General features: G+C 46.8%; 1 protein-coding gene across 2 annotated transcripts; it reads right to left on the reverse strand.

Moving 5' to 3' along the window:
- On the reverse strand, positions 1-23,553 carry LOC147623811 (uncharacterized). 2 transcript variants are annotated; one of them, XM_086820437.1, is made up of 9 exons: positions 23,174-23,553; positions 22,944-23,031; positions 22,798-22,849; positions 20,696-20,774; positions 20,491-20,573; positions 2,077-2,173; positions 1,203-1,248; positions 766-902; positions 1-657 (listed from the first exon to the last, which is right to left on the reverse strand). In XM_086820437.1, the coding sequence occupies exons 1-9, from the start codon at positions 23,244-23,246 to the stop codon at positions 236-238; spliced, it is 1,077 nt and encodes a 358-aa protein (XP_086676563.1). In that variant the 5' UTR covers positions 23,247-23,553; the 3' UTR covers positions 1-235. The 2 variants fall into 2 exon arrangements, with proteins under 2 accessions (XP_086676563.1, XP_086676564.1); XM_086820438.1 differs by having other exon boundaries at positions 1-654; positions 23,174-23,550.
- Positions 23,554-24,933: the final 1,380 nt, after the last annotated feature.

Here is a 24,933-nt window from a genome sequence, read left to right on the forward strand (position 1 = left end):
GCTCAACAAGAAATTGCCATTCGATTGTGCCAAATCAATGGTAAAAGTCTCATAAATTACATATAAACAAGTTGATAATGTAACCACCATTATCAAAGCTACTCGATAATCAAAAGTTCAACTCAGCATTCAGGCCCGAAATTGCCTCAATTGTGCCAAATCAATGGTAAAAGTCTCATAAATTACATATAAACAAGGGGATAATGTAACCACCATTATCAAAGCTACTCGACAATCAAAAATTCAGCTCAGCGTTCAGGCCCGCAAAATGACCACCATAAGAGGCCAGCACACGATGGCTAACTTGAATCTTATCAGTACAAACCAGATTTGGCCATGATTGTGGTTGCAATATGCCCTGTTTGTTATCCATAGATTTCAACCACCCAGGAGAGGGAACCTGCACATTGCTCACATTTCCACAGATCCTAATCTCTCCAGGTGATTCCATTGATTTCAAGTTCATATCCTGGACAACAATTGCATCTGCAATGCCTTCCATGGCCTCTGGGGCATCCACTGGGGAGGAGCGCAATCGTTTGTAAGAAAAGGGGCTGGACATTTCTGCAAGCCTTTGTGCAATACAATTCACGGACTCCACATCTGATGCTTCACTTCGATTGTCAAACCGGCGTCTCTTGCTACGAATAGGAGCTGCTACAAATGAAAAAGGGACAACAGTTAGAACATGCCTATAGGAGAACTACGTGCACAACCACACAAGCATAGATGCCCAGAGCCAAACCCCACTAGAAGCACACTAACCTCCGAAAACAGTAGCAATCTGATTTCCTAGGCTCTCAGCACCATTAACGTTGTCTGTGCTTGGACTTCCAGACACATCAGTTTCTCCATCCCCGGAAAGAGTTTGATGCAAAATGCACGCAGAGCTAGTTGATTTCCTGAAAAGCAACCAAGTGCAATGTTAAAAGAGTACGATCAGTGCGAACTTGGCCATACATTCCCACCACCTTTCTTAACACTAATTCAATACAGCATGGTGCTCATGGGGATAGGGAGGCAAGTGTGCTTGGGCACATACATATGTATACACAAGCAGACATACATACATTAAGCCTGATAACTGCTTATGCACACTGCCTATCTCATTGAGGTGCAAAAATATCTATGGCATTACAGCAATGCATTCAAATGTATCAGTTGATTTAAAGAAAAACTGAAATAGGAGTAATTTGGCATGCCTGTGAACACTGTCCACAAAATCATCCACAAGGACGGGCCATGCACCTGAAACAGTCACTTCATATTCAGAACTCATCCACGGCTCCTCATCAGAAGCAAAAGAAACCTAAACACAGGCTAAATAGAGCTAATTCCCCAATCTGGGGGCGTTTGACATCCCTACCCTGCCCATTGAAATGATCTTCTCGAATCGCATGGGTAGCATGGCTCCCCTTCTGTCTCCTGCTCCTTATTTTAAGGCCAGTAAGCTGCCTTCCCAACATCATGGTTCACTCTGTGGCCACCTTTCCTCCCTTTAACAAAGTTTATACACTCTATGGCCATCTTTCCTCCCTTACTGGAGCCTTTTAAGCTCTGCCTAATCTAAGCCCTTCTGCAGAAAAGTAGAGAAATGCAGCACTCAAAAAAGGTCACACAGCTTGAAAAGTTGAGAGGCCAGTCAAACCTTATAGATAACTGGCTGAACCGATAATACAAGGTCTCAATCTATGAACTTGCAATCCCCAAACAAATAATCTAGATGACTTAACGAATAGATCTTGTTTAAGCTTGATTAGTTTCCTCAAGGAGCTACGATAGACACAGTTGCATGGAAGATCCTTGAGCCAAATGTGAAGTTTGTTCAAGTATTGACAGTGGTCCTCTGTACACTTGACAGAACAGATACTTGTTGAAACCATGATAAGCTCCACATAAAGCTGCTAATCTGCCAGTATACCATAATGTGTCCCATTCTATGGAAATTCTCAAAAACAGGACCGTTCAGAAGACAACGTAATCCTTGCTATTTGACAAGTCAAAGATATAAGCACATCTCCTTAAAATGATTAATTTATGATTCTACAGCACAATATAACTATTTTGATGACCAACCTTCAGGATCGTAATTACTGAGATCCTCGTGAATACTCTGGCTAAACTCTAGAAGCTGTCTCCATGTATCTTCAGATATGGCATGGCGTTGATGTTTCTGAACAAAGCAGAGCTAGACTTTAATCTTTGATTATAAAGCAAAGTGAAAAATTTTCTAGCTTATGTCAATCACATTGATGGGAAAAACACAGCCAGGCCTCAATCTTTGGATGAAGCTATTCAGCTAGCTGAGCTCTATGAGACCAAGTACAATGCCAAGGAAAGGTCTCTAGGAGTTGGACATTTTCAAAGAACAGCCACAAGCAAGCAGGACGAGACCTATGAGTGAACAAAGGAGTTCAACAGGCTCTATACTGGCATTCACACTTCCAAGTCTACAAGAAAAAATTATACCCAGGTACCCTGCTATCAAAGTTTCAAGAACTAGTTAAGTTGGCAGGAATGCTAGGGTTAATGAAGTGGGAAATAAAAAACTCGAGGATGAGTTTTGTGGGTTTCGTTAGAGTTCACAAGTGCTCCAATTTCCCATTAAGGTCATTCAGTTGGCCTTACAGTTGCGAAAATCGGATGCCTAAAAATGTGGGACCACCTTTTACAGGTTGAACCACAGCTCCAATGGGACGTCAGTAGTTTCCTACCCAAGACCTTCCAAGTTCCAGGAGGTGTTTGAGCTTCCTCAAAACGTCCAAATGAAGTACAGCAATAGGAAACCCAAGACCGTACAATCCCAGTCCACCACGCCTAGGCCACAATACTGGCAATAAAGCACTTAAACTTCCAGGTCTACTCCAGCCTCCACACCCAAGCTTCTAGAACCTCTGGCTCCAAGCCGCAGAGACCACACCCAAGCTTACTAAGGAAGGTAGGACAATGGGTCACTTGTCACAAGCTGAAAGGACCCAGTATTAGAGCAAAGGCTGTTGTTTCTAGTGCGAAATGCCAGTAGAACATATCCCAAGAAGCCACCTACCCTGACCCTTGCCCCAACATCCACAATTACCATGGTTAATCACACGCCACAACTACCTCCACCCCCATGCCCATCTGTAGATGCTATCGTTAGTCAAGAGCTAGAAGCTAGGCAAGAGAGGATTTAGACTGTGAGTATAAGCAAAGCAAACTGTTCAAATGTTATGGGTATAACGGTGGTCAGAGTGTTGTGTTGACAATGGCAGCACAGCAGTACAGGGGGAGTGTACATGATTTTGGGAATCAAGCGGTTTGTCATTACCATGAATCTGTCGCACTTTTCAGTCACAATTAAAGGTGAGCAAGAAACATTAATTTTTCATTGATTTCATCTTCAAGCAAAGCAAGAAATCCAAAGCTCAGCATGCAGAAATTATTTTGTCCATACAACTGATCTTCTAATCAATAATTCCGACCAGTATAAAAGCTATGTTCAGATGTTCCTTCGAGACAACCTCCCCTCTCGACTTGTGCCCTCGAGACCCAAGAATCATAAAGTCTTCAATTGGATTCAGAACCTCCTAGCAAGTTCTTGTACCGCCTCCTTAAGTAATGGAGACAGACCTCGTCCACCAGATAGACAAGTTGTTGAGCTCAGCCTTGATGTGCCCCATGCCCCAATGTGTCGCCCTTCGTAGCTCCTATTTGTCCGCCCGAAATACAATTCATCACACTTATGAGAACTGCTCGCTGAAGCTCCCCGCCTCACCCTGCTCTGCGCACCCTCGCTCCCTCCCCCTCCTCGCGCCTGTTTTCCTTCCGCCCCCCGCTTGCTTCCCTCTGCTCGCCGCTGCGCCCCCCCTCTCCTTCCTCGCTGCTGCGCCGCCCCCCCCCTCCTTCCTCGCCGCTGCGCCCCCCTCTTCGCCATTTCGCCACCCCCCCCCCCCCCCCCGCTGCCGCCTGTTCGCCTCACCCCCCCGCTGCCGCCTATTTGCCATCCCCCCCCCCGCTTCCGCCTGTTGTCATCCCCCCCCCCGCTGCCGCCTGGTCGCCCCCCCGCCTCTTCGCCTGCTCTCGCCGCCTCCATTCAGCAGCGCCCCGCCTCCCTCCTCCTCACGTTGTCGCCGCCCCCCCCCCCCCTCTGGGCCTCTCCTCTTTTCGCCGCCCCCTCCTTCCCTGCTTTTCACCCCTTGGGGGTTTTTGTTTTTTTTCCCTCTTCGTCTTCCGTCCTTCCGCCTCTTGGTGTGCAGCCCGCTTCTTGCAGGTTTTCCGCTTTCGCCTCGCCTTCGCTTGAGCTTCAGACTCTGATGGAGACTCCTCCCGCCTCGTCTCAGAGGGACTCTTCCGCAGCCCCCTCGCCCGCCACCGAGGTCCTCCCCATCAGGCTTTCTCTTTCGCCGGAAGAGGAAGCGAGCCTCACCGCAGAGGTGGAACGCCTTCAGGCTCACTCCACCATCTGCCGTATAGTCGGCACTCGCCCCAGCAGAGGGGAGATCAGGGATCTACTTCAGGCTCGCCTTCTTGCAGATGTGGGCAAGATCCTTGATGTACAGCTCTTGGGCCGGGGACATTATCAGATCGAGTTCGAGGCCGCCCAGAGCGTTGCCAAGGTCCTTGCCATGAGTCCTCTGGATATCAGGGGTGCTCGGGCTTTCTTCAGGCCTTGGCAGCATGGATTTGACCCAGCTGCGGCGGAGCAGGGAGAGCGCCTCTTCCATATTACAGTTTGTTTCCCTGGTCTCCGCCGGGAGTATCTTCCGCTCCTCTCCAGGCTCGGAGCACTGGTGGGCTCGGTTCTTGAGACGGGCCCCTCAGCAGCTTCAGTGGTGGCCAGAGCAGCTGGGCTACCTTCGGTCAGAGTGTTAGTATCTGACATCTCCTCCCTTCCTAAGGTCATTCAGCTGCCTAGGATAGGGGGGGGGTGGATAGATCAGAGAGTGGAGTTCTCGGGGCTCCCGAACCAGTGCTTCATTTGCAGGCAGGTCGGTCATTTGGCCAAGGCCTGCCCTCGCAGGAGACCTCGGCCCTCACCACAGCAGCAGGCCACGGATGGCCCGCCCACAGATTCGGCTCGGCAGGCTGCCTCAGGGACACCTGCTCAGGCCACAGAGACCTCGGAGTGGCAGCCTGGACAGGGGCGCCGTCGAGGGAGACAGCCACAGCAGCACGCCCAGGTACCGCTGCAGCAGCAGCCACAGTCTCAGCCTCACTGGGTTCCCGTGAGGAACAGATTTGCTCCCCTTCAGGAGGAGACCCCTGCAGCGACCGAGGACCAGGAGATGCCAGCTCCCCCTCCTTCACCTCCCCCACACCCATCCCCTCCCACCGCCTCGCTTCCACCATCGCCTCCTCCCGCCCCCGCTCCGGTCTCGGCAGCGGCTCCCTCTCCTCCTCCCTCGCCTCCCCCTCCTCCCCCTCCGCCCGCCTCGCCTTCCCGGGAGGTCCTGGCAGCTCCCTGGCGCTCACCTGCAGTCCCGAGGGCGCTGAGCACTGACCTCGCTCGAGCATCACAGAGGAGACCTATGCCGATTCGGGCCTCACGGATTTCATCTATTCGTAGTCGGCTGAGTCGCCTCGGCATTCGACAGCGCTCGGCGGCGTTTGATTATACCTTCACACGGCTTTTTGGAGCAGAGGGCCCCCATGAGCCAGCACCCATCCGAGTGCATGTAGTGATACCTCCGGCCCGCGGGGAGGAGGCACTAGACTCAGCAGTGGCCTTCTCGTTCCCTCTATGTGGACCTTGTGACCGGGAGTGGACTCTAGAGCTCGCTCTCAGCACGTTGAAGACTCAAGCAGTTGAGTTTTCACATCACATGAGCGATTTGGAGGTTACAGATGTGCTAGGCCGACTTTGGGAGTTGGCTCATTTTGTCTTGGATCCCGGGGGTGTGGATACATCCGGGATTCGGCATTTGGTCGTGCGCATAGTTGCAGATTTGGCGCGCGACCCAGGATATGTGAGCATTCACGAGGTTACTATGTCAGAGCAGGAGGCAGTCGCCATGGGTCACAGCCACTGGCGCCTGATCCGGGATTCTTGCAGTACACCGGGTGGGCAGACTCGCAGCCGTTCGGATGGGGACTACTCTCCATCCAAGCCGCTTGCGAAGGCCCGCCGTACGGCTGAGACAGCATCCACCTCAGTAGGACATCCATGAGGATCATCTCATGGAATGTACAGGGCCTTGGCGGAGCACACTTTATACGCTATCGAGGCTGCTTGAGGCAGGAGCTACAGAGATGTCTGGTTGGTGGCAGCATTGACATTCTGATGATGCAGGAGCACCACTTGGGTGAGAGCAGGATCCGGAGATATGGTTCGGTGATGCCTGGTAGATGGGACACTTTCTGGTCTGCAGGGTTTGGTCCGTTGGGTGGACAGGGAGGAGTATGCATGGTTATTGCAGATGCATGGCGGCAGGCCATTGTGGACCGAGGGATCATTGTGCCTGGTAGAGCACAGTATGTCATTCTGAGGATGCATGATGAGCTATTGGGTGTGCTCAACATCTATGCGCCCAATCATGCTAGTGCCAGAGCAGAGTTCTGGACTCAGGTTACAGATGCATTGCCAGAGGCCGCACATTGGTGTGTTGGGGGAGACTTCAACATGCTTGAGGACCCGGCAGATAGGGTGGGAGGCAGTCATGTTACAGTGCACGGCACGGAGCTTGCAGCTTGGGACCGGTTTTGTATGACACTGAGGATCACTGATGCATGGCAGCATGGGGCTTTCTCCCGGTCTCAGGACAGTCTTAGTTTCTCTCGGTCGGATCGCCGGCAGGGAGGGACTAATCTATCTCGGATCGATCGCTTTTATGTGGGCGATTGGTTGGGGGAGCGAGGGGGCTCCGTCGGCATTCTTGCTGGCACCTCATTTTCAGATCATGCGCCAGTTATACTGACTTTGGAGGAGGGGACACGGGAGCCCAGCTTGCAGTTGAGGATCCCAGAGAGGGTACTTGCAGACCCCAGTCTCGCTGAGGACATTGAGAGGATCTGGCATGATAGTCAGTGCTCTGACCAGGATGCAGCGGGCCAGTGTGCCCAGGGACTCATTGATCTTAGCTCTTTTCTACACGCTGCAGCTTTGACACGACTGGGAGAGATTCGCGAGCGGGAGCAACGGCTGAGACGCAGCCTTGCTTCGCTACAGCGCCTTCAGGAGCAGCAGCCTGCATGTGAGTGGGTGGCGTCCCAGCTGAGCCAGGCACGCCAGGAGGTTAGAGAGGCAGAGGAGCAGAGACATGAGTTTTACTATCGTCGTCAGGCCTCTCAGTGGACGCAGCTTGGTGATAGAGTGACTGGGGAGTTTTTTGAGATCACTGGACCCCGTCATGCGCGAGCAGGGGTTCGCCAGCTTGCTAGACCGGATGGATCGATAGCTACTGAGCTCGGGGAGATCAGAGCCATTGCCACTGCTTTTTATCGTGACTTGCTTTCAGCGGAGCCAGCCACTGAGGATCGAGATGTATGCAGGCAGACTGTGTGGGCCCATGTGTAGAGGAGGGTCACAGACCATATGCGCACAGTTCTAGGTGCGCCTCTGTCAGAGATTGAGCTTGCCGAGGCCTTGAGGGTCCTGCCGCGACATAGTTGCCCAGGGGAGGACGGACTGACGCCGGCCTTTTTTATGCGCTATTGGGACCTTTTGGGGCCAGGCCTCCGCAGGGGCTTTCAGCATGTTTTGGACACTGGGGTGATGCCGCAGAGCTTTTCAGAGGGCTTGATCTATCTTATCCCCAAGGGGGAGGGAGTATCGGATGACATTCGGCATTGGAGGCCTATTACGATCCTCAATACTGTATACAAGGTCTTGGCAAAGGCCTTGAGTTTGAGGATCCAGCCCTTCCTGGGGGAGTTGATTCATGCTACTCAGACAGGATTTGTCAAGGAGCGCAGTATCCTTGACAACATCTTTACTTTCTGGGAGGCGACGGCCCGAGCTAGGTTTCTTGGCGAGGACTTGGTCGTGATGCTTCTCGATTTTGAGAAGGCATACGATAGAGTTGATTGGGGATTCTTAGAGGGCACTATGCTACGCCTGGGCTTTGAGCCAGGATGGATCAGAGGGGTGGCAGCTTTGTATTCCACAGCTCGCAGCCAGGTGCTGATTGCAGGAGGTCGGGGGCCGAGTTTTGAGCTGACCAGATCAGTCCGTCAGGGGTGTCCTCTCGCCCCTTTCCTTTTTCTCTTCTTTGCGGAGGCTATGAGTATGTATTTGACGGCAGAGGAGGTTGGTTTGAGAGGACTTCAGCTCCCAGTCCGGGGGGAGGATTTGCTTGATGCTGAGTTTGCAGACGACACGGGCTTATTTTTGCATGGCCAAGAGGCCAATCTTATTCGGGCAGAGCAGTCGCTCCAGGTTTTTAGTGCAGCTTCGGGAGCATTGATCAATTGGCGCAAGACAGTGGCCTTTTGGATCAGTAGTGCTCCCACTCCGGCATGGAGTCCGGACCCCGGTTTTAGATGGATTCCTCCCGGCACAGCAGTGCGGTATTTGGGATGCCAGATTGGCCTCGATTTGTCACCTGAGCAGCAGATTGCCCCGCTTCTTCTGAGCATTCGGAAGAAGCTATTGTATTGGAGTACAGCTCGACTATCCTTGGCTGGGAGGGTGGTGGTGGCAAATCAGGTGCTGTTAGCGACCATGTGGTACATTACGTCTTGCTGGATTTTTTCGAGCTCTTGCATCAGCCAGGTACAGAGGCTGATCAGGAACTTTCTGTGGTCTGGGCGGGACGGTCAGCCAGCTCGGGCAAAGGTTGCATGGGCAGTTATTACACTCCCGCTGGCTCAGGGCGGTTTGGGCATTATAGATCCAGTCGATCAGAGTAGAGCCTTATTGGGGAAGCTTATTGTTCGGGGGTTGCTTCCAGGCGCTGAGCCTTGGAAAGAGCTCCTCTTGCAGCGATTGCAGGCCCGGGCGCCTCCTGCAGGGGGTACTTGGGCACCAGAGATTCGTTGGATATTCATAGAGATGAGGAGGACAGGCCTCAGTAGAGGATGGGAGGACAGATTTGCTTTGAGTATCCTGAGAGCTTGGGAGCTGCTGAGACCGGGGCTCTCTCAGCGGCCTCCGTCTTGTGTTGAGGAGCGGGCCAGGCAGCCGCTCATCTGGAGCCCAACGGTTCGTACAGAGCAGGGTCATATGCTGGGTTCTCGGCCTCGTCTAGCCTGGGGACCTTTAGCGGCAGGCCCAGCTCGTAGTTTTGGAGACTGGCAGGCTTTCTGCAGTCTACCAGAGGAGACCCAGGTGGAGAGGCTGAGTCACTTCAGAGGGGGGTTGATTATGAGGGATGATATTCAGGAGGCACTTTCAGAGGAGTGGTTCACACCTCTCGAGCCAGTGGCCCCACGGTGGATGGGTGCCTTCACACAGTTGGAGATCCTGATTGCTGTCAGAGCTAGCACTGAGGATGGCAGATGCCTCTATTATGAGATTCAGGATGAGGGCCGACTCCAGAGAGTGGAGGTGGAGTCGCCTTTGGTTGCAGAGTGCACCTTTCAGAGGATTCGGGTAGTGGCTGCCGCTTCTCGGAAGTGGCATATTGACCCCGACCCTGCTGACGTGCTCCCGGATTGGCGTATATGGGCATATGCAGCGCGCCCCTTGGCCCGGCTACAGTGGGACCCCGGAGAGTACGAGTGGCATGATCCTTATGCATCCCTTGAGGCCACAGAGATCACATTTTTCCAGTATACTGTTCGGCTGGGACGGCATATTTTGACGGCGAGGAGGACGGTTTCTCCAGCGGCAGCGGGGCATTGGCGATTGCAGGGACTATCACAGGAGTTCCTGGAGGATTTCTGGGCTCGACTCTGGGCTAGTCGACAGGCCCGCAGGATCTCGGCTTTTCAGTGGCTGGTCGCCCACAGGGGCTCAGCAGTTGGCACTTGGCTTGTTTATAGCGGTCTTCCGGCGGCCTGCGTCCGATGCGGCCACCCTATGGAGACACAGAGACATTGCCTTTGGGACTGCCCTCAGGCACAGCAGATTTGGCTGCGGATGCTGCGTATTCTAGCCCCCCTCTCTCCAGAGGGTATGTTTACGTGGGGTGCCGCTGCTTGGTCGACTTCGTCAGGGCCTGCTATGGGCTATGAGATGGAGCAGGGCAGTCAGGCCATCAGATTTATTAGGGGCCAGCCTCGCCTGGTTCCGGCACCGGATTTCTCGTCCGACAGCTGGACACAGGAGAGGGATTTACGATGGGAGCTCCTCAGCAGCCTCACCATCTGGTTCACCTGGAGGGCCCGGTGCTTCACGGCCTTTGAGGGGAGATTAGAGCCACCAGCAGAGACTGTTCGGGGGATTTGGCAGGAGTTGATCCACACCCTGCGAGGACAGTACGACCGCATCCGGGGAGACTCGGATGAGGCGATTTTACGGCGCCAGGCCTTTCATACCACTTGGCGCTGCGGCCCGTTCTACACCCTACACACGGGATCCCCCCGTTGGCACTACAGGCCACCTGTTTGGCTCTTCCCCCCCCCCATTGTATGATTTAGCCGCTCAGTCCTTTAGACTGATGCTTGTATTTTGCAGCACCTAGGGAGAGTCTCCCGGGCTGCCATGATGTATTCACTGCTCTTCTCTCTGTTAGGAGCAGGAGAGATCTCTTTTGTAGCCCTACGGGCGTTTTTTTTACATAACTAATGAAAGGATCTTTTCTCGGAAAAAAAAAAAATTTCATCACACTTATGTGTTGATTATTGCATGCTCAACAAGCTGACGATTAAGGGCGAGGTTCCAACACCACACAGATTATATTCTTGAACATCTAAGCAGAGAAATAATTTTATACAAGATTGATTCTAAAAGTGGGTACCACCAGGCCAGATTGTGGAGGGAAATATCCCCAAGACTGCATTATGTAACACAACCTCACTACGAATTTGTAGTCATGCCCTTCAAATTGACAAACACGCCTGCCACAATCAATTGCATGATGATGCACATCTTTAAGCCCTTGCTTGAAAAGTGCATCTTCATCATCTTCTTCCGTAACATACTCGTTTCTTTACCTACAATAGAGCAGCATGGGCGAGATGTGGAACAAGTGCTTTGGTTGTTAAAAGACAACGAGCTTTATGTTAATGACAAGAAGCCCAAGTTTTTCCTAACCGAAGCACACTATCTTGGTTACATCATTAGCTCAGAGGGTATCCAGTTGGACCTGCAAAGGTTTACAAGATACTCACATGAGATACCCGTTACCTGTCCGACGTCCAATCATTTGTGGGTATATGTCAAGCTTACCGAATCCACATTGATAAATTCACTAACCAACACACTTGTTGAAAGGAGTTAAGACGAGGACGCAATGCATCCAGATGACCCCTAATGGATTGCATGCATTTCTAGAAAGCTCTCTAAGAGCACTAACCCCTAATGGATTGTGTGCATTTCAGGGCCTCAAGAAAGCTCTCTCTAAGGTGCCCTGTTTGAAACTTGCTGCATGGGATGATCCCTTCCACATTATTACTCATGCCAGTAACATTACCATAGAAGTCGTCTTTAAACAAGACAGACATCCCTTAGCTTACATGAGTTGTAAGTTGAGCTTTCTTCAATGAAATTACACTGTATATAACAAGGAGCATCTTCTTGTGATCAAAGCCTTAACAAATTGGGAATATTTTCTTTCTAGGTGTGACTATGTTATTCGCCTAGATCATCAAGCACTTCATTGGCTTTAAACAATGGCAAATACGCACTAACCCAGTCGCCGATATCCTTGGCATGAAATATTTCAGCAAAAATTTGGTAGAATGACTTTTGAGTATATTGAATATTCCCAACAAAGCCAATCCAGTGGCACACGTACTTTTGTAGGTTTCTCAAATTTTTTGATTTTCCAACCATTGGAGTTTGTGTTTGATTTTGGAATTCAAGGGATAGATCAAGGCACCCAATTTTGGTCTCAATTTGGAAGTATTTGCACTATTTTTGGGAATTTTTGTATTTTTTTTACAGAAAGAAAAAAAAAGTGTCGAGAAGCTGAAAAATGTAGAAAAAAATGAAAAATGTAAAACAAAAAAACAACTGTAAGCATTATGACCTTTCAATGCATGAAAAACAAAACAAAACGAATTTGGTGGTGAACGGAAAAGAAACCCTCTCTCTTCCTCAACTCACACTCACACACAATAGCACCTTGTCCAAACAAACATAGGATTAAGCACTTCTCAAGCATGCTAAGCTAGTAAACAAAGGAATGAAAGGCAATTGACCGCCTCCCCGACAGTGGCACCCAAAGATGTTACTCCCTACTGCAACTATCGGGGAAAACTTATCCATTACACACATCAAGTCGTGCTCCAAAATTCAACATCCCTTTGGTACTCCACTCCCATATTCGCTCCATCAACATGTCACTCACCGCGATGAAGAAGGTTGACTCTCACTCAATCACACTCACAAGAAAATGTTGTTGGATATTCAAAGCCTTGAGTGTGTGAACCAGCACTTGTATGTGTTTATTTGTCCATGTGTGTGTGAACCCACTCTTATATGTGAATTAGATAAGTGTGCCACATGTCATTAGTGTGTATGTGTGTATGTGTGTGTGTGTGTTGACATGTGTCTTGTGTATGTGTCAAAAGATAAGGCAGGAGTTGGGCTAAGCCACCAATGCGAAATCTCCCATTCAACCCCTTCCTGGCCAGTCCCTGTCTTGGGTCGTCATCACGCGCTTTTTTCATTCCGCTGTCTCGTTGCCTTTTGTTTAAGCTTCGCTGCTCGGCGCCACATCTTTATCGTGCCTACACCCTAGTCACCGCCGGCCATCAATTGCTTGTTGCTACTTGCTCTTCACCCACCGCCCGCACCTCCTCATTGTTGGCATCTCCTCGCAGCCTCACTGCTGTGAGCTTCTCCACCTCGACTCCCACGCATGTGCCATGCTCTCTACAAAATGCGTTGAGCTTCTCCAGTGACATCACTATCAGCATCTCATCTCTGCCTGCCTATTGAACTTACCTCTGCTTCGACATCATGGCACTATCAATAGTAGCAATCGACAGATTCTCTGGCATTGCGTTCCCTACCTGGCAAACCAAGTTGCAACTCTTGCTAATGTTGGGAGACAGTCTCAGGAGACGACCAACATCCTCGAAATATTGAACTAGACAAGCAAAAGATGTGGCGGCAATGCAATGAGAGCCATCACCCTGATCCGCCTAAGCCTTCAAGATTCCTTGGTGCAACACATAGACTTCACATCCATAGCCTGGCAAATCTGGGCAAAAATGGAAGGTATCTTTGGCAATAAAATCACCAACTCCAAGGCTTTCCTGAAGCTCAAGTTTTATGATCCTGATCATCTGGCCAAGTTTGGATCAATAGTGCAACAACTTGCTAGTCTTAAATGTGAGCCTGAAGACAAAGACAAGGTTGTTGTACTCAATAAGAGTAAGCGAGGGATCACTCAATATGAGTAGTCTTTGGAAATCCTGTGTAGCGGCTATAGACTTTGAAAACCTAGTGGCTTTGCTTCTTGAGAGAGAGAGAGAGAAGAAATAAAGAGGAACAGCAAGATGGCAGTAGCCTTGACCAAGAAAAGGTTGTTGTCGGAGCACAAAAATGGAAAAGCAATAATAAGACCCAATGCAGGTACTAGGTACTGCAAACGAACGGGTTACAAAGAAGCAAACTGTTTCAAAAAGCCTGAGAAAGAGCAAGAAAAGCACCATGCAGATCTTGTTGCTAAAAATGAGGAGGAGCATACTGAAGAAAAAGAGAACTACAACAACAGCCCAAGGTCTCCCTCAATGAGAGAGACTATGGGGCATTCTATTTTCTTGTGTGTTGAGTCAATAACTGCTATGTACCTAACACTAATCCTCGAGATTAGGTCCCTGAGATTAGGGAGAAAGCTATAGGCAAGTGACAAGTGGCTAGGGTTCATTGTTATTGATAATCCATGTTGCTGGCTATTTATGAACAGATGGTTATTAGTAGCAATAGTAATTATATAAGTGACTTATGGATTATTGTGTTCATAAGCTATCTCGCTTGACAATTGGCCTGCGCCTAGACTAGAGTAGACTTACTCCTACCATGGACATGGCGGTTCACAGGCGGTCTTGATGAGGGTCCCTTAGGACAGGCCCTGGTGGTAGAGGAAGCCAAGGCTAACTAGCTTGGCCTGTGGAGAGTGGAACCTTAGCTCCTGACGCGGGGGAGATTCCTAACTGAATCTATAGTTGGGAGGTGAGTTTGCCTGCACCCTTCCATGTGTTCTAACCTTGTGTGTGTAGCTTGTGTATCAAGTATGGGAGCTTCACAATTGGTGTCTGTTACATACCTAGTACTAATCCTCGAGATTAGTGGCCTAATTCGACAAGGTTAAGAGAGTCCTGGGATTAGGAGGAAGCTGGCTAATACTTTTGATACACAATTTTCTTGCAACACCACCTTCTCTATTCTGCACTTCGCTTTAATGACAACCTATCAAACCATTAGGAGTATGAAGGACCAAGATTAGGGTTTCCCTGTAGAGCTATGGCAGGTAGAACTCCATGGTGGAGAGGGAGATAAAACGAGCTGTAGAGAGAGAAAGAAAGTTATATTAATGTCTACGGAAGACCCCAAGGACCTATGAGACCAAAAATAATGCAATGGTACCATGGATATACTCAGCCATGGAAAACTGAAAGAAAAAGTAAAATGAAAACATCTGACAGTACATGTGATCAACAGATGATCCTGTGTAGAGTGAGATATGATGTGATCAGCTAATGATGATACCCGCCTCGGCCAAAACAGATCTGATGGAGTGAATGTCAAGCCTCCGTGATGGGAGCGTGTCATGTCGGCAGAGAACCTCACGAATCTGTCTCTGTGTGGTGGAGGGTCCTGATGCTCTGGGTTGGGGATGTCTGGCTCGCAGAATGGATCTCTCGCTAAGAACTCCTCTGGGGCGTGGAGCTGGAGCATGGGTACGGGTGGTGGGCTCTGATGTCGTAGTAGAGGAACTGTTGTGGGCAGTGGATTCCGATGTGGATGTGTGTACCACAAAGAAATCTGTGAGGTGTCTTGTTGGAGTCGGGCTGTCTCTCAGCATGCTACCTCAACACTACATCCCTGTGTTGTCTAAGCTCCATCAAGTACATGCCCAAGCACCTCTGATCCTCAAATTGTATCACCCATGTGAGTGGTCCGAATCCCTCTCGAAAGAGGGTAGAATCTCCCCGAAAGAGGCAGTGGAATCTCCCCCATATCTCATAGTAAGCCGGGCAACTGAACATATAATGGGCCGCATCCTCTACTGCTCCTATGATGCATACTGTGCATGTCCGCTCCTCATGTGCGATATCCTCAGCTTTGCCAGTCTCTACTCTAAGGTGGTGGGACGATACCCTGAGCTGGCTGATCGTGATACGCATAGCATGCGACATGTGTATCTGTATGTATCCCGGGATCTCAAAGAATCCATCCTCGGAGAGTCTCAAGAAGTGATCTCTGTAGAACTCTCACTTCTTACCAATCTCTGACGGAGACACCCATGTCTGGTGTATGTGTAGCCCGAGTAGATCTAACCGAATGATCCGGTTGATCTCCTGACGTGAGAGATTAAGGTATAGGCTATTCTGAAACGGGGGGAGACAATCCAACTGTATGCCATGTGCATGAAACCACTTGACTACCTCAGAGTACCATGCATGTGTCGGTAATGGTGGTGGCCGTGTCGCTGAGCAAGAGGGCAGTCCAGCTCTTCTCAATCGCTCCCTCTCCCTCTTGCCGTATAATTGCATAGAGGACTCTGGTGCTAGTCGTGGGAAGCGATCTCTGTCAAGCGTGTATACATGCTGAATATAAGTGACAGTCTGAAAAAGGGCATCTCTAACCAATGGGGCCACCCCAAACTCTGCATGTAGAATATCATGTGGTACAGATGGCTTACTCCGGATCATGTGTGACAACATCATCACTTGTAGCCTCTCTATGCTCCTCCAATGATCCTTCCCTAGGCCTAGCCCCCAAAAGTCTTCACCATACATAGTTGTTGGTCATACTAGAGTATCAAAGAGCCAGCACTTAGTGCAAGGTTCTTGGAAATGTGCCTAGAAACATTGTATCTCCATACGGGCTAGGGAGGTGTGCCCCCTCGCAAGTCGGTTAGTGGCAGCTGTGGTCATGCAGAACAAAGGACCTGTAAAAGTGACTCCTAGATACACATACTTCTGCACAATCTCCATTGGGGCATCTCTGTATATGAAAGAAAATCATGAGGCAACTGCATAAGATGTGTTGAAGACCATAACCTTGGTTTTGCCCAAATTGATCGTAAGGTCTCTCCCCTTGCAAAATCTGTCCAATGCATTTGAGTGTTTCTGTAAACCCTCGGCTAAATCTGAGATCAAGACAATGTCGTCAACATATAGCAATATGAGCACTACTGTCTGAGCCAATGGTGAACCTCTACCTCCGAAACTATCCACAAATATTGCAATCTCATCAATGTATAGGCCAAAGAGTGTAGGTGAGAGTGGGCAGCCTTGCTTAACCCCAATAGTGCTACATATATCTCCCGAGGTCCCAAGTGCAGGTACTCAGCTGAGTACTGCCTCAGTGTGTGCCATCACACCCCATTTCATCTCATGTGAGAATTGGAGCTCCTGCAAGCGTCCTATCAGACGAGATCGAGAGATGGAGTCAAAGGCTTTACAGAAATCCACAAAGCAACAACATACATGTCTCTTTGAGGACCTCGCCTCCTCTATGATAGCCCGTAAAGTAAAGATATGGTCCAACGTGGAGAAGTTTCTCCTGAAGCCTGCCTGGCCTAATGCTCTGTTTTCCATCCTCTGCCATAGAACTCATCATGTCCTCTAGGACTGCCCCATAGATTTTGGCCATTGTGTAACCAATCATGATAGTCCTATAGTTACTTGTAACCTGGGTTCATGGGGTCTCTTGCTTTGTGGGTGGGGACAATGGTGTTGGTAGTCCAGGAGGGTGGAAAGCCTTCACAAAGTGCTCTGTTAAAAAGACTGGCAAGAATGGGAGCCAATACGTGGTGCCCGTGGGCAAAATGTTCCGCGTATAGATCCTCATGATCTTTTGCTCTCCCATTATGCAACTTTTTAAGAGCCCTAGTGACATTGGGAGAATCTAAGAGATAAGATGATGTAGGCCTAGGGATGTGTGACATTTGTGCTATAGTCTAGTTTGGCACATCATACAGCTGTCGTGCATAGGCTTCCCAAAGGCTAGGATCTGAGAGAGAGAGAGAGAGAGAGAGAGAGAGAGAGTGATATGTAACAATGTTTAAGAGAGAATACCTGAACGAATCAATACTCTGTTGATTGATTCTATTAAAGCTCACACCAAGTACATGCTTTTATAGGCTGAATGCCTTATCTTACTCAACACACTACTCATGGGGAATTGGCTAATCCAATGACATCACTCCTTACACAAACACTTTAGTGGTTATAAGAGGTGGTTCATATGTACTTACTCACTCACATAAGTGAGTGTTCATACACATAAACAAGGGTTGTTCACACACAAACACAAGCGGGTACACAAACAAGGATACACGCATACGATGGGTACACACACAAAGACTCCAAAATACAGAGGTGGAGATGTCTCGAGATAGACCTTCAATAGCCATTGTTATTTGGGCTCAACATTGCACTCTAATGCTCCATCTAAGACATGTTCCTTGCTACATACTTGTCACGATTGTGACTAACTCTCTTAATCTCTCCCTAATTACTCCTTAATAACTGTAAAGACACCTATGAAGGGTCACACCCTTGCACATTGGTCACTATCAAAGGACATGCCTATTCATTAAAGACATGCCCCTAAGTCCTAAGGACATAACCATTGATTCAAGAGCCACACCCCTTCACAGGGATGTGCCTCTTCAATTGTACCTTTTTGGCTCCCGTCTCTATGCAATCACTCAGTCTTTTCCTGCAATATTTGTCTTATGTTCATTAATCAAGTCTTAATTATGTCAATTAAGCTATAAAAGCTTTACAGTGGTATCAGAGCAAACTTTTTCTGCCCTGACATGCCCAAACCCTAACCCTAACCCTAAAATCAGTCCTAACCCTAACCCTAAAATCAATCAGCCCAAACCCTAAAATTGGGTGTAGCAAGTATTGAGAGGAAGAGCAAGAGAGAATGCCCCATCAACTTCAGCCCCAAACTCCCAATTTTTACTGATTAATGTCGTGCCAGCCATATGCAAAAAACTCTCGAACAGAGGCAAGACAGCATGCAACCCATCAATACAGAAGCTTCCTCTTCAGCCGGCACCTTTTCATGGACAAGCACCCCTCCATTGAATAGCCACATCCCTTCGTGGATTACCTTTTGGCCTAATCCCCAATGGAATAATTCTCAACACTCTCGCCGATCAGAAGGATCGTCCTTCTTTTCAGTCTCGACGTCCTCAGTCCTTCCAACCACGCAGTTCAGATCGTGGACGGGACCAAGGACGTGACCAATCTCGCAATCCTCGTCCTTCCACTATCCCTTCTGGGACGGGATCACCAAAAGACAGGATTGTGCACAATTTGCAATGGACCTCATCGTTGGTTTGAGTGCCCCAAAACACCAACCCATCAACAGAATTCTAATACTGAACCCTCCACTTCCGAGGAGAAACCTCCAGTTGCTGACAAAGGAAAGCATGCGAGCGATTGTCACATTGGCAAGCTGTGAAGCGTGTATTTCGGTATTTGCAGGGTACCTTGTCTCTTGGATTGCTTTATCCTGAGGGGGGTGACATGCAGCTTATGCTTACAGCGATTCAGATTGGCCTGGTGATTTTGATACCAGACATTCCACTAGTGGAAATTGTTTCTTTCTTGGCTCTTCATGTATTTCTTGGCTAAGCAAGAAACAGACCACAGTGGCCACTTCGTCTTGTGAGGCAGAGTACAGACGGAACGAGTAAATCAGATTCTGAAAGAAATGCTACGTCATTATGTTCAGTCTCGATTAGCTTCATGGGAAGAATATTTACCTTTGGTGGAATTTGCTTATAATAATTCCTATCATTCAGCTATTGGAATGACACCTTTTCAAGCAGCTTATGGCCATACTCCCCTTGTTCCTACCAACTTTGTTCGTCAACATAAAGTGGCTTTAGCAGACCAACTCATTCAAGAAATGCAAGATATTCTGTTACAGATTAAGAATAAGATGGTCAGCGTACAAGAGTAATATCAACACACAGCTAATAAGCATCGTCGTCACATTGAATTTTAAGGAGACTTGGTATTATTATATATTGCCCCTCATCGATACAAGACAGTGAAATCAGTCTTTCCAAAGCTTCGTCCAAGATATTACGGACTCTTTCGTATTATTAAGAAGAACTCATCTCTCAGTTATAAGTTGGAATTGCCGCCTTCTTGGGGTAGAATTCATCCAGCTTTCCATATTTCTTGGCTCAAGAAGTTTGTGGACAGTGATTTTCCAGTTTTAGATGTTTTGGATTACATACTCTTAATTCCAGAGACAATTCTTGATATCAGACAGAAAGAAACGCAACATAAGCTCACTATAGAATTTTTGGTTAAATGGAGAGATCTTGATGATTCTGACTCTACTTGGCAAAGTGATAAAGACTTACAAGAATATACAGAACTTCTTGAGGAATTCTTTCAAAGACAACCATCTCTTCTTACTCGGAGTCTTATTTTAAGTGGGAGGGAATGTCGCGATTGTGACTACTCTCTTAATCTCTCCCTAATTACTCCTTAATCCCTCATTAACTTTAAAGACACCTGTGAAGGATCACACCCTTGCACATGGGTCACTATCAAAGGACATGCCTATTCATTAAAGACACACCCCTAAGTCCTAAGGACAGAACCATTGATTCAAGAGCCACATCCCTTCACAGGAATGTGCCTCTTCAATTGTACCTTTTCGACCTCTATTTAAGAAAGGCCTCCGTCTAAATGCAATCACTCAGTCTTTTCCTGCAACATTTGTCTTATGTTCATTAATCAAGTCTTAATCATGTTAATTAAGCTATAAAAGCTTTACAATACTGAGAGGCTAGTAACCGTGGTTGAGAAGCCAATGAGCTTGGTACAAAAGGTTGAGAGGCTCAACAAGCATGGCTCAAAGGCTTAACAAGCATGGACGAGTAGAGACTCAGAGGTCTAGGGAGCAAGTGCCAAAAAGAGCTTGACCACCCATGACTTTCACTTATATCAGTCTCTCAAAAATCATCCCCCGGACCTAAACATGGATAAATTTAAGTGCTAAAGCCTTTTATAACACAAGGTGGTACAAACACACCAAAAAAAACTGACATGACAAAAATGTTGAACACTTATTACAAATCATCTTTGGGGAATGACCCCAGCAATGACCCCAGCAGAGGACCCATGGCAAACTCATCTCAGTCTTTTAACAAAACGAAAAGCATACTCTTGCCAAAAAAGCTCAAAGACTACATCTATGAGACGTATAGAAAGCTAGTTTAAACTTTCAAAACGGATGCATGGTTAAGATACCTGGACAAAAGAACACCACTCATTGAGGAGCCCGAAACGTCCTATCATTGACAATTGCCAAGCCTCGACAGCAATACTTACCGCTACAAAAATCATATGAATACTAAGATTTCACTCAAGATTATAATGAAAGCACATCATGTGTGGTTGAGCTTTAATGAAAAACTATCGAGTGATTCTATACTAAGGGCATTCAACAACTTACCAATACTTTTCTGTCCTCTTTGCCGGCATATAAAGAAGACAAAACCGTAGAACAATGTGAAACGCACAGAGTCCACAAGCTGCCATCAATAATTCAATGAATACAAATAAATACTCTAATCCATATCAAGCAACAAAAGGATTATATCATTAAATACTGCAATAAAAAAGACAAATAATTATGCTTGAGTAGAATCTAAATTTCAATACCACTTATTCATGATGTCTAATCTTTTTTTAAACTCAAAATCACCCTAGGTTTCGAAAGTGCATGATATTTGTGCTCTAGTTTTTGCTTTTTTTGTTTTCTTAATCTTTTCACCTTGCTTAATAAACACTACAACACACAAAAGGGAAGGAGGATGAGATATGTGTGTATGTGGGTGTGAGTCTGAAAATTGCCCAAAAAAGTGCTGAGAGAGAGGAGGGGGTTTATTGATGTCTATGGAGGCGAGACGGGCCACAAGACCAATGATGAAACAACATAAATGCGTATTGTGCATAGTCAAAAGAAAGGTTTTGAGGTTTTTTGTCTTTTGATGTTTTGAGATCTTATTTGAAAAACCTTTCATCAGACCACAAGGTTTCAAAAAAAAATTATATTTTCTAAATTTTGAATTTTGTCGGCTCTCGTATCTTTCAAATGGCATCTCATATTGCCAATGGTGAACAAGTGTTCGTAAAGCAGCTAGTCACCTCCCAAGCAACTCTTACAAAATAAACATTACAACACAAACCAGCATAGGCATGGTGCCCGCAACTCACCACCCAACTGCTGCTCTGTCCAGAGCACCCCGAGCTAGAGGCTAGACCACACCATGACCATGCGCTTTTACCCAAACTCCGATGTCCCATACCACTGGGGCCCACAAATCCAACAAGTGTATGAATCAAGCCATGGCCAAGGCCTCATTTGGATTCTAATCCCCTAGGGAGTCTTCCCTAGTGGAGATGTGCATTTATGAGCGAATAATTGGATTCATACTCACTTATTAAGGCCGCACAAGTTATTGTTTGGACATCCTAGTTTCTAGTAAGTTTCAACTCATTGGACGCATGGACCAATTTTACAAAGTTTCATTTATACATTTCAATATGTGGGCATCTTCCACGGTCCGTGGGCAATATCATAGGTGTTTAACTTTACTCAATACATGGCAATATTTTTATATTCAACCAACCTTAGCCTAAGGCTATAGAAACATTAAAAGAGAGCCCATTTATGGTGTACGCCACCTTTCTCCTTGTTACAACCCCACGGACCTCCTAAACACAAAACACAAGTGATTAGTACAAACCCCCAAGGAGGGTTCAGCTAGCTCACCTCCCAACCGTAGGTTCTATGCTTCAGTCCCTCGCCCCACGGAAAGAAAAAATCCAAGGGCTAAGATCTCACCCCCATAGATCCATGCCAACCTATGCCAGTCTATCCCAGGGAGGGGGGGGTGGGGGTTGATGGGGGCTTGGAAGGCAGCTAAGTATCTTGAAGTAGTCACAAGTACTCCCTCTGGTGGGGGTTTGTCTCGAGCAATGCGCTAATTGCATGCCCCTCTGTCTCCTAGCTCTCCAAATTGGCACTAACTAAATGGCTTAGATAAATTATTTGAGGAGTCTCTCGCTGGTTTGCTCTGACCTTTCATGAATCTATCTCTATGGCTCTGTAGCTGGAGCAAAAATGCTGACCTCATAATACTTTTGAGCTTGACTTTTCTCCTCATTTTTGGGACGGACTTACAAAAAATTGGAGTTCAAGAGCATCAGGTTGATGGCACAGACAATGACAGACATATGCTTTCCTTATGAAAATAATATATTTAGTGCATAGTGTACAGCCATCCCTTATGCCACAAAGATTTAAATTCCTCCCCTAATTTCATGATAACTATTCCTTGCCTTGCCTGATTGCACCATGGTTGTGTGCACTGTGTGTGGGTGCTCTTGTTGCATCATTTCCCCCAGTTGGTAGCACAGGATGTCCTACTAGACTATTTAGCACTACTGACTTCGATGTTGCCTAACCTCCATAAAAGCCCCAAATAAAACTCCATAAAACTACCAATCTATTTTCCCTATTTTGGCTTTTAAACATACTTAGGGTAGTACCTCCCAACTAAATTCTGCCTTGAGTCTCCGCAAACCTTCAAGGGCTGCACTCCTGAACGTCCACAAAAGCGATTATCGTTCTAAGAAAGCCGATCAGAACAAATAATTTTTCATTTGAAAAATTCTTTTTTTTTGTTAGCAAATACCCGGTTAGGCCTTGAGATTCTGCAAAGGCAGAGAGTGCAGAGAGGCGAGCTTTTATTCTCCCTGGAGCCTCCTGGCTAGATGCAATGTCTGAGAAAGGCAAAGAAAAAAACGCAGAAAAGACTGCTATTATCAAATCTCAATAAAAACACGCAGAAAAATACATAACGAGAATGAAGCCCCTAAAACACAGTGAAACACTAAAAAACTGGAAGAGGAAAGTGGCGCCGACCTGCGTATTCTGCGTACATTTCCAACATGCGGGTGTCGCCGCAGCCCCGACCTGAGAAGCGAGTAGGTGCCATTGAGAAACCCTGACTCTAATGGCAAGCCTCTCGCAGGAAGAGAACGCGGTTCGACCTTCTAAGATCATCGAAAGGAAACGCGGAAGAAGTAGAAGAGACGAGGAAGACGATCAGCGAGACAAGACTGAGTGCGAGCTTGACTACTCACGTTATATATTACTGCTGAGCTAAGCAAGCACACCATTAAAAAAGACAACTTCGTGACGAGATAACGTATGCGAGCCTCGGCCCTCGAGGGGTCTTTGAGGTTGCTGGGTCTCACTGCATAGAGGAAATTTCAAGACAGTCATGGACATCTCTCTCTCTCTCATGTTTATACAGGTCTTTGCATATATACACACACAATACATCTATACTTTAGGAATTGGCATACATATAAACATATATACATATACACATACATCTACAATGTCTATCCATATATATTTACTACACACATATATGCCTACATACAGATACACATATTTATGTTTTTGTAAATATATATGTTTACATACATATATACATTGTATATACGCATTCATACCCATGCATAAAAGCAATCAAGTATACATACATGTATATGCATTTTTAACTTATCTTTATGTAAATGCATATATTTGCACATATACGTGTACATGGTACTCACATAGACTACCTAAACATATGAACAACATCTATCTATCTCACATAGACCACCTATACATATGAACAACATCTATCTATCTCTAGACATGCATAAGTACAAACATAGCATACATATACCTATACACACACACACACACTTATTTATTTACACTCACATAGCTATACTCGTACCTAGTGGCATGACCCATCCCTAATGGGTAAGAGTATTCTTGCATGCATAAAAACAAAAGGCTCGTCATGGGGAGTTTGTAGAGATAAGCCTTATATTTGAAGCCCATTTTGGGCCTCATAGTCCTCAACTTGCCAACCTATATATATACACACCATACTTGCCATATATATCCATGTAGAAGCTCCTAAAGCACTTACATTGCTTTGAATAAAGTACCAAACTTGGTATAAAGCTATACATCTAGAATTCCAACCAAAATAGTGTTGACAATCTTAACACACCTGAGCAAGCATTAAAACGATCTTCAGGATGACCAGATTATCTCTCCTTGGAAGCCTGTACTCCTCACCTCCATCTATCCAAAATATATATTTAAGATAATAACATTAGCTATTGTAAGATTTAATTTATACCAAGAAAAAGAAAAAAGAAAAAACCTTACAAAACTCATTCCGTGGATTAACATTTAAGATGAAAGGCGTTTCAATAGGCTTATAGATAGCAAAGCAGAATTATATGTACTGTCCAGTGCCTATGCACCAAAAATCTAACTTATTAGGCTTTCCATAGTCTACAAACATTACATGTATATGAAGTTGATCCGTAATTTTTTGCAATCTTAGCTGGTAAATTCCAAGGAGCCCAAAACTATCACTGTAAGTGTCTCGACCATACAAACCTAGCAATAATCTAGGTTCCAAAAAATAAAGATATTCCCTATTGCAAAAAAAAATTTCAATAAATTTTTTATTGACATAAAACACAAAAGCTATATAAAAAGCTAGTTTTCATACCGTAATACACTTGTGCTCTCTAATAGTTTGATTATTAGAGATGTTGTTGCTTGTCCTTTCCAAAACGGCAAGTCTATAATTGAACCATGAAAAA

Source organism: Cibotium barometz, chromosome 26 (assembly GCF_041138505.1).
Source record: "Cibotium barometz isolate CiBa-2024 chromosome 26, ASM4113850v1, whole genome shotgun sequence".
NCBI lineage: Eukaryota > Viridiplantae > Streptophyta > Polypodiopsida > Cyatheales > Cibotiaceae > Cibotium > Cibotium barometz.

Bases quoted from the DNA above. Each gene is read 5' to 3' on its own strand.
- LOC147623811 (XM_086820437.1), bottom strand. From the start codon at position 23,246: ATGGCACCTACTCGCTTCTCAGGTCGGGGCTGCGGCGACACCCGCATG. The intron at 20,775-22,797 runs GTACTACCCTAA...TATTGATGGCAG, and splicing joins AGGCAGAATTTAGTTGGGAG to CTTGTGGACTCTGTGCGTTT. The intron at 903-1,202 runs GCATGCCAAATT...GTTGCTTTTCAG, and splicing joins TTTGTGGACAGTGTTCACAG to GAAATCAACTAGCTCTGCGT.